The following is a 10,304-nucleotide window of genomic DNA, read 5'->3' on the forward strand; positions in this document are numbered from 1 at the left end:
AGGCAGGTTCATTGTGAGACAGGCAGTCCATTAGATACCTCAATAAATCAATGCTAAATCATCATTGTGGGCTTAAAGGTGCAAACGCTCTAGGATTCCTCCTATTAATAACCACTAGAAATGCCAGTGGATGCCACTGTTGTGAATGAAGCTCAGAAGGATCCAACAGGGGCCTGGCGTGACACTTTTCCCACAACGTTTAACCGCCTTCCTCGTTTTCCCCCTTGTAGCCCATGGGATCAGAGCGGATGGAGATGCGCAAGAGGCAGACATCTGTGTCTCAGGAGACCCCAAGCTCCGTACAGGCACCGCCTGAGATCGGGAACCGAGGTTCCAATGCCTGCTGCTTCTGTTGGTGCTGTTGTTGCAGCTGCTCCTGGTATGCCTTTCAACCTTATTTCAAACCTCCCATGGGAGGGAATGGGAAAGATGTCAGCTAGTCAATATGGGAACATAAACACAGGCCCCATGGGTAATCAGATGAGTGTTACAATGGCGGTAAGGTAGGGAGCAGGGAGGGATGCAGCTGTGATTTAGCTTTCGGTAGGTACCAAGGTGGAAAACAGAAAATAATGTTGCTTACAATTAATTAAGGCAGGGGTGGGGCATCTGTCAACTGCAGATGTTGGACTGCAATCCCCATCAGCCCTAGCCAGCATAGCCAATGGTGAGGGGATGATGGAAGTGGCAGCCCAACAGCACCTGGAGGACATCCTTTTGCCTATCCGTGCTTTCATTTCTGTGGACATACAGAAAGATGCAAATATAGTTGAAACTATTCGTGTGCTATGTACTGTACGACTCAGTTACAGTGGATCCTAATAATGTACCCCTGATCTAGAATGTACGGGGGTACATTCTAGATCAGAGGAGTGCAACCCAGGTCCCCTGGCCTTTTAGGCACATCTAGGGTGACCATATGAAAAGGAGGACAGGGCTCCTGTATCTTTAACCATTGCATAGAAAAGGGAATTTCAGCAGGTGTCATTTGTATATATGGAGAACCTGGTGAAATTTAAAGCTGCAGGAGCTATACTGCAGTTAAAGCTGCAGGAGCTATACTAGAGTGACCAGATTTAAAAGCGGGCAGGGCACCTGCAGCTTTTACTGTTGTGATGAAGAAGAAATTTCCCCTCTTCATCACAGCAGTTAAAGCTGCAGGAGCCCTGCCCTCTTTTGTATCTGATCACTCTAGTATAGCTCCTGCAGCTTTAACTGTTGTGATGAAGAGGCCATTTCACCAGGTGCTGCATGCACACAAATGACACCTGCTGAAATTCCCTTTCAATGCAACTGTTAAAGATACAGGAGCCCTGTCCTCCTTTTCATATGGTCGCCCTAGGCACCTCTCACCACACACCAAATCACCACACTGCTGCCAAATTTCAGTCGTGTGGGGGCAGCAGCAACAAAAAGCCCATATTTTCATTATAAAACAAGGTGTGTTTTAAAAGAATGTGCCTTCTTTTAATGTGCCTTCTTTTAATGCAAGTTTGCATGCCCCCCAGGGCTTCCAGGTGCACACTTTTGCATTAAAACAAGGAGTGTCCAGACAACGCACCAGGTTTTAAATTGAACATGCTGTTTCTTTGCTGCCAAATGGCCACCAAATTTCAGCTGCAGGTCAAGCACAGCTTGCAGTGGCTTCCAGGGGATGGAATTGGCCTCTGGCCCCTCTGAAGTTGCCCACCCCTGCTCTAGTTCAATGAGATTGGATAGGGTCTATAGTTCAGTGGTTTGCATGCAGACGGTCCCAGGTTCAATCCAGGTAGAGCTAGGAAAGAATCCTGCCTGAAATCCTGGAGGGCCCCTGCTAATATCGATAGTACTGGGCTAGATGGACCAATGGTCTGACTAGAATGAGGCAGCTTCCTATGCTCCTATGTCAAATGGTCAAATGCCAGTTCTTTGTTATATCAGTGATATACTGCACCTGTGAAACAAATGAACATTTCAAAAGGCCAGGGGTTGTCAGAGGACCAGATTCATCTGGAGGGAAAACTAGTTTGAAACAGACATTCTTTAAAAGAAAGGAAGGAAGAAAAATCCTAGAGAGTGCTGGTACTTTGAGGATATGGCCTCAACCTGGCCCTAATTTAGAAATCCAGCCTGTATATTATCAACTAAACCAATACAAGGCAGAAAAGAGGAACAAGCTAGCAATAGTGTTTATGCATGAATAATCCAAGTCGTGCTTTGAAGTCATCTTCAAAAGAGAAGCTTTGAAGCAGCATCTCTTCAGGAGAGAAAATTTAAGAGGCCTCCGCTGACATATTTGGGATGTCCTCCAACAGGATTCAGCATGGAAAATTATGTGTTTCCTGAGCATGGTTGATCCGCATAATGCACAACGCACTGAATCAGTCCAAAACCCATTGCAATCAATTGGGGCAGCACAGTGTGAGTGATCTAATTATTCTGCTCATAGCCAGCAATAAGCTTATTTACAAGTAGTCTTATTGAATTCTGAGACCGGATTTGTAAGTTACGGGTGCTGCTTCAGCGAACGACCTATAGATGGCAACCTAAAGCTATGCCTACATTGACGATTGTCTGAAAGGCAGCTGTATATCCAACAGGTAGGAGGCTTGGGTGATGCACACTGTTCAACATCTATCTGTATAGTATCAAGTGTCTCCAGTCCAAAAGGACATTTACTTTGCCCTGTGGTCTGGAAAGTTACTGCTTTGCCTTGGCTGCAAATATTCTTTTCAACACGTGGAAAATGAGTACAAGTGCTCTACTCTGACAGAGGAAAAGAATACCACAATGGATTTTTGCAAATAATGGCCACTTCATTTCCACTGCCTTTAGTTTAGATATGAAGTTCACACCCATTTTCTCTTTACAGCTTTCTTCTTCTTCTTCTTCTTCTTCTTCTTCTTCTTCTTCTTCTTCTTCTTCTTGCATAGTGAGAAGAGAAATAGTTGCTCAATCTGATGTTAAACATTACTTCACGAGGGAATCTACACAGCGTACTGAAGGCGCACGCAAGCGCCTTCAGTGCGCCCCCCCCAAACGATTGTGTAGAACCTGCCTGAAGAGACGCAGGAAGAGGCGGAGGAGGAGGCGGCTGGGGAATCCGGCCGCGTCCTTGCCGCTGCCGCCGCCCACCTCCCCGCCGGCCTCCTGCTGCCCCCAGCCAAAGCCCCCCGAAGCGCAGCGAGGAGACCCGGGCCGGGCCGCCTCCCTCCCTCCACCTAGCAGCAGCAGCTCCGCCGGGCCAGTCCGTGCCAAGCAGCCCCTTCTCGGTCACCGCCGCCACGGCTCTGCTTACCTTACTTACCAGCAGGAGGCCAGCGGCCGCCGCCGCCCACCTCCCCACCGCCGCCCACCTCCCCAGCCACCTCCTCCTCCGCCTCTTCCTGCGTCTCTTCAGGCAGGTTCTGCACAATCGTTTGGGGGGCGCACTGAAGGCGCTTGCGTGCGCCTTCAGTACGCTGTGTAGATTCCCTCCACATCTGAGTTGCTTAGAACTGCCAAGTTGCATTTAATAGTAACCTGGGGTTGCGAGCAGAATAACCCCACTCTACATTTAAAAGAATTGATTCCTTCAAAATAACTGTTTTCGAGTAAGGAGAAATGTGAAACAAACTGCAATTTAATGTTCTATTTATAATCCTCATTTATTGAAAGCATTTCCTCAAGTAACCTGAGTGAATTGCAAAAGGGCGGGAATATGAATAGGAACAGAAATAGCATCCTGAGCTACAGATTCTCCAACATTCAAAGCTCTGTAGGAGGGGGTGGGGAGACCATTTTATAACTAAGGAGGAAGAACAGTCACCAGATGGGCTTTTGTTGGCTGAAGCCATAACTTACGCTCCATCCTTTCATCAGCAGTTTAGGATCAATTAGACGTGTAGCTGTGCGATGGTAATGAACGGTCTCTCCTAAGTGGCTTCAACATTTAAAAGGGCACAGCTGTCATTCTGTGAGGCATGACAAATACAACATTTTAAAGTGGAGAAGGAACATGGTCTCCTTGTACTAGCTTTGTGTGGAATTTCTCTCCGTCCAGAGAAATTCTGTCACTGACGATTCAGCCATTCGGGAGTCAAGATTTATTTAAGTAGTTCATTTCTAACCCACCTTTCAACATTTCCATTCTCAGGGTGATGAGGAATTTATCCCTTACATAAAACACACATTTAATAATACAATTAAAGCAGCGGGGGCCATTCGGCAGAAATAAAACTAAAGCAGGAATATTATTTTGGTTTTGGTTTTTTTTAAAAAAGGTTGGGTAGATTTAATAAATCTTTTTGACAACAGGTAACGACATAAAAGTATGTGCCAAGTGAACGAGCTCCATAGAGGAGGGGACCGTGGCTCAGTGGCAGAGCACATATTTTGCCTGCAGAAGGTCCCAGGATCAATGCCCGGTATCTCCAGGTTGGTCTAGGAAAGAATCCTGCCTCAAAGCCTGGAGAGCTGCTGCTGCCAGTTAGTATTGCAACAATACTGGTCTAGATGGATCCATGGTCTGACTCAGTATATGGCAGCTTCCTACCTTTCTATGAAACAGTAGTGGTGTAGTGGAGAGGGGAGGCAACAGAGCATAGCTCTAGGGCTTTTTTCAGAGCAGGAGCAATGACATCATCTGTTGGGATGCCAGGGTAATTGACGACTCAGCCCCCATTTTACAGCATTGCTTTGGCACCACGGGGCACCCTGTGCCCAGACTTGCATTCCTTCCTGACATCTACACGGGAAGGAACGCAAGTGCAAACTTTCCCAGTGTTTAAAAGTTAAAAAAAAAAAAATGGAGGGGGGAAGGAGAGGAATGGGCAGCCATTCCTTCCTCCCCCTTTTTGTTAAAAAAATTATTATCTGTATCTCCACAACTGCGCAGATACAGATAATAAAAATAAAACGAAATGGGGGGAGGAATGGGCAGCCAGAGGGAGGACGGAGGAGAGGGGACAGGGACTCGGGGCAAACCACCTCTCTTCTCCTCCCTCTGGCTGCCCGTTCCTCCCCCACCCCATTTATTTTTATTTTTATTATCTGTATCTGCACAGCTGTGGAGATAGATAATAAAATTAAAAGGGGGGAACGGCCCCGTTCCTCTACTCCCCCCATTTTTTTTCACTAGATGGCTTTAAATGGGGGATAGAAAAAAGTCATGAAGGATAAGCCTATCAGTAGCTACTAGTCCTGATTGCTATACGCTACTTCAAGTATCAGAAGTGGTCTGCCTATGTATACAATTTCCTGAGGAACATGGGCGGGGTAGGTGGGGCGCTGTTGCATTCCTGTCCTACTTGTGAGTTTCCCACAGGCAGCTGCTGGTCTTATATTGGGGGAAAATGGATTGGAAACTGTTCAGGCATAAATTCCTGAGGAAAATTCAAAGCTTCAGCAACCTATTCTTTATTTCAACATGGTTGAACTATGTTTTTTACTTTGCAGTCTAACTGTCAGGAATCAAGACGAGACAACAGGGGCAGTATTACATGAACTCAGATCAGATCCCATTTCAAACTGTGAAGAAAGGTAAGAAGCAGCTGAGTAATAACGATAAACCGTTACAGAAAGCGTTCCCCCCAACACTTATTACATATTACACTTCTTTCCATCTCTACCTATGACTGAAGGTGGGTTGCAGACAGCTGCTCCCATAGAATACATGCCCCAGCCAGCTACAACTTATTTGTGAAAATATGCAAGACTAATACAAACATATATTTTTCCCCCAAGACATTGCTGCAGAAAAACTTGAGAAGTTATTCTCCATTGCTTTATTTCCTTACAACGCAGCCTTCGTAAGGAAAGTTTCCATCCTGGAAATATATGGCAAGCAATGGCACAATTCTGTCCAATAATTAACACACTGCTATAGACTTTACAATGAATGCATTTGCCAAAATAGTGATTACTTTTAGGGCATATTTTAACTTCTAGATAAGCTGAGTATCTGTACCTCCCACTGAATGGTGAAACTTCTACCACTTCCCTACACACACACAGCTCTGTTCTCCAACAACTCACCACAGCTCCATGCTCCAGCACCATCTGCCACCTGAGGTGGCTGCCTCACCCTGCCTAACGTTAGGGCTAGACCGGCCCAGTGTGGATTTCCATGAACTATTTAGCCTCCAAAGGTCTTCTCTCACACTGTTAACCACCAGGTTTCTCTTCTTTACTCCTCTTAAAGCTCAACTCCTACTGTTGAAGAAGTAAAGGCCTGGGGCAAGTCCTTTGAGAAATTGATGAGAGCACCAACAGGCAGAAATGTTTTCAGGGAGTTCCTTCAGTCAGAATTCAGTGATGAGAACATTCTTTTCTGGCTGGCCTGCGAGGACCTAAAGCAGGAATCCAATGACAGTATCATTCAAGAGAAAGTAAAGCGAATCTATGAAGATTATGTTTCCATCCTTTCTCCAAAAGAGGTTTGTAATGTGTTATAGTATCCTTGATTCCAAGGATCAGAAGTAAAAGATGGAATTCAAATTTCCAGATGTTTCCATTCTGCTGTTGTTGTTTTTAAAATCTGGCACTTGTTACATTATTTGTTATTATTAGCTTATAAAAGGTGTGGGTGGTTTTTGTTAGGACCAAAATAAAAAAAGGAATAATTTTGTTTTTAAAATCCACTAAATAAGAGCTTAGAAAGTCCTATCACTTGCGAAGAAAAAGATTACACTGAGAGGTGGAAAAGTTATTTAAAAGCACATAACCAGAGATGGAAGAAGCGAAAGTGCAGAGTGCTGAAGTCTGACATGGGTAAAAGTCTTAAGGATGAAATGATCATTCCCTTCTCATTGCAAATGAAGTCCAACTATATAGTAGTGAAGCATATAGAACTATTGAAACCTAACAAGCCTTCTATTAAAAATCCCAGCTCTCCAGAACATAAAAACTTCAGAAGCTGATAAACACAATTCTTGTAATGTGTCCGTTCATCCATTCCCCCATCCACCCCCAATTCACACAATGGCTTCATAACATAAGCTCTGGTCTTCCACTTGAGATATATTCCACAGACCCACCAAGCCTAACGCAGCACCCAGCCATGTATTGCAGCCTGCCAAGTGCTGGAGAACCCTCTTGATTTGTAGTCCCAAGCTGGCAACAAAATCAAGGGGACATGATACGAAGCAGCATGCATGGCATTTCACACAGGGGATTGTAAACAGGGCTGTGCAGTGAGCCCCCGATCTGCCTCAGAGGCCGATCGGGAGCCCCCGAAGCAGCTGGCACCCAGAAAACTCTCCTCACATACCTGGTGCCTCTGTCGTCCGATGCCGTGGATGGCAGAGGGACCAGGTAAGCCCCCCTTCCCCCTTCCGCCACTGCTGGCTTGTGTCTGGCATCCTCGAGTTGAAGCCGCCGGATGCAAGCCAGCAGCAGTGGCGAACGTAGGGGGGAGGGCGAATGTAAGGGGGGGAAGGGGGCTTACCTGGGTCCGCTGCTGCTGTGGACGCAGGTAAGGGCAGAGGGGGGCTTACCTGCTGCCTCCATCGCCACTGCCATCTTTCTTCTGGCAGCGTCCGGTGCTGCCGGAAATGAAAGGGTGTAGGCTGTGCAATAACTTAAAATCGTGCGGCCTACTCCCTTTCATTTCCAGTGGCAGCATCAGAAGCCGCCAGAAGAAAGATGGTGACGGAGGCAGCAGGTAAGGAGATGGGAGGCACCGAGGTGGCCTGAAGCTTTGGAGCCAATTGGCTTTGGACCGCCTTGGCCTTAGCCCGAACTGCCTTGGATCCGGTTCGGAAGGGTCTGAACCACCCCGATCTGGTTCGAATTTGAGGCAGTGCACAGCCCTAATTGTAAAGTCAGGTCTCTGTACTCCTTGAATACCTCTCTCTCTGGAGCAGCACCCCAATAGAAGCCAGGAGCTACTGCCTGAAGGGAAACATCATCAATTACCCTATGCACATGTAGAAGCACTTTGCCACATGTGGACATCTCTTGATTCTAGGTAGGACGTTTATCTAGCCTCTGGTAGGCACCTATATATAATATGGGTGGTTACAAATTGTGCAGGACTGCTGCAAATCCACCCTGCCATACCATACAAGGATTTTTTTCCTCTTTCCTTCCCTTCACCCATAAACAATACATTGAGTGTGGGTAAGAAACAATCATTAGGTTAGAAAGACAGAAACACGTCCATTGCAAAGGCTCTGAAAATAACCAAAATAGCCAGGATTGCTCCAGAAATTTATCAGTTCCACTGTGATCACATCAAATGTCTTCCAGAGTTTGCAGTAGAGCAGAGAAAGATATTATTGTGTGCTATTAACAAATGTTTCCTCCACTCACAGGTCAGCCTGGACTCCAGAGTAAGGGAATTGATCAACCGGAATATGCTGGAGCCATCACAATATAGCTTTGACGATGCACAACTCCAGATTTATACTTTGATGTACAGAGACTCCTACCCTCGGTTTTTGAACTCTGCTTTTTATAAGGACTTACTTGAGTCCGTCTCTCAAAAATCTGCAGAAGCGTAGTTTAGACACACCTACACACATAAATGAAACTTTGGGCTACCATCCATTAATGTGATGTTTAGAATTGATGGGTACATAACCTGGAAGTAACTCAACACATATTGCATATTTTCTTAGAGTGTCAAAAGGGTTCCAACATGGAAAAATGTCCAGAACCATAAGCTATTTGCAGGGTCTAATCGATGTCACAATGATGGTCGGTTGGTCCAGTGCCAGTTCTCCAGGCTAACTCCTCACTTTAAATCTTTGTCTTCTCTGCCACCAGTGCTTCAACTTAACCCAAACTGAGGTAATCAGGCTTCCCAAGCTCTCGGGGTCTTTATGTGGGAGTAAGAAAATAGCCGGTTACACTCCCAGTCTTCCCTGGCTAAGCGATTACCTCGTCTTCCCTTCTTTCCCTCTATGACTCACTCAGTAAGCTTAACTCAAAGGAACGACCTGACTAAATAGTCATTCCTCCTCCCACCTCCCTCATTTCCTGTCCTCCCAGCCCTGGCAAGAAGCTCAGCTTTAAGAATGCATTTGTGGAATTCAGTCTTAGAAAGCACTCCTCTTTCTCCAAAATCAATGAAAATTTTGCCTCTGATCTCAACAAGAATTGAATCACAACATTTCTTGAACATGAGCAGCATGTTGGAAGTCAGCAACAAAACAAGGACAAGGAGAAACAGACACAGAAAGACATTTTCCACATACAAATAAATGAAGGGCATGGGTTTGAGCACTATCGCCTATAAAGTGTTATTTTATTACTAGAATCTGTGGAATGAATTTTGAAAGTTGCATTGTTGATGTTTCTAGAAAAAATAAAGAGCTTATTTAGAAGGGGAAAAACTGGGTATTCCTTTAAATAAAGTACAAAAGACAAATTGTGTTCTCATTACACATGCTTACATGCAAGTATGGGTCTGTATTAGCAGTGCAGCTATCATTGTTCTGTGTATTAATAAGGAGATGGCCATCAGTTAGATTTGAACTTCATTTCAGCTCATTAAAAAGCAGAACCTATTAAGTACTATACTGAGAAAGTGAAGCTGAACTGTACAGTAACCTTGGACCCATTTTAAAGAATGTGTAGGTCTAACTCAGGGTCAGAATAGATGGGGGAAGATGAGGGATTGGATCTCCCACTGTTTAAAATAAATAAATAAATAAATACTACCAGGGTGCCTGTGTCTATATTGCAGGGTGTGTGTGTGTGAGTGAGAGAGAGAGAGAGAGAGATATTTCATCTAGAAAACAGCATGGGGTGAAAGGATTAACCCCTGTGGATACTGTTAAACCTTTTAGAAACTGTAAGAGACCTGATCGTGAACTTCCTCCTTGTATCTTTACAATGAAAGGGCAGGGGCAGCCAAGACTTTTCTCTAAAATAGAATGAAGTCTGGTAGCTACAGGTTACTTTTTCTTCTTTCCTAGCCATCAGTTTTCCCATCTGGGTACTGAAAAACAAAAACATTAACTAAGACTCCTCCCTACTGGGAGAAAATATACATACACACTAATTTACTTGATTGCTCAATGCAGCATGCTTTCTTTTTTCCATGTTAACCCCATTTAAAAAATACTTAGAATAACAAGCTCTGTCATCACATGGTATCAAGGGAGTTGACTTGGAACAAAGTTTATATTGTTTAGCAACACTTCACCTGTGATTAAAAGTTCCATCGTCTTACTCTGTAAATAATACCAATTGTATCCAGTTGACTGAAGCAACAAAGATGTACTATGGTATCGTACTTTGCTCAGCATTTGCAAACTAGTTGGGGTGGTGGTGGTGGTCCTGACCCTACCAATCTTACTACTGTGTGAGTGAAATATACTAGATCAGGTGTGGACTTC

The 10,304-nt window shown here is 44.8% G+C and overlaps 1 protein-coding gene across 1 annotated transcript; it reads left to right on the forward strand.

The window, feature by feature from the left end:
- The first annotated feature begins 230 nt into the window (after nucleotides 1-230).
- RGS20 (regulator of G protein signaling 20) lies at nucleotides 231-9,277 on the forward strand. Its single transcript, XM_063129840.1, has 4 exons — nucleotides 231-379; nucleotides 5,416-5,499; nucleotides 6,161-6,395; nucleotides 8,274-9,277. The coding sequence occupies exons 1-4, from the start codon at nucleotides 234-236 to the stop codon at nucleotides 8,460-8,462; spliced, it is 654 nt and encodes a 217-aa protein (XP_062985910.1). The 5' UTR covers nucleotides 231-233; the 3' UTR covers nucleotides 8,463-9,277.
- The last annotated feature ends 1,027 nt before the right edge of the window (nucleotides 9,278-10,304 follow it).

The sequence above is a fragment of the Elgaria multicarinata genome, chromosome 7 (assembly GCF_023053635.1).
Source record: "Elgaria multicarinata webbii isolate HBS135686 ecotype San Diego chromosome 7, rElgMul1.1.pri, whole genome shotgun sequence".
In the NCBI taxonomy this organism is placed as follows: domain Eukaryota; kingdom Metazoa; phylum Chordata; class Lepidosauria; order Squamata; family Anguidae; genus Elgaria; species Elgaria multicarinata.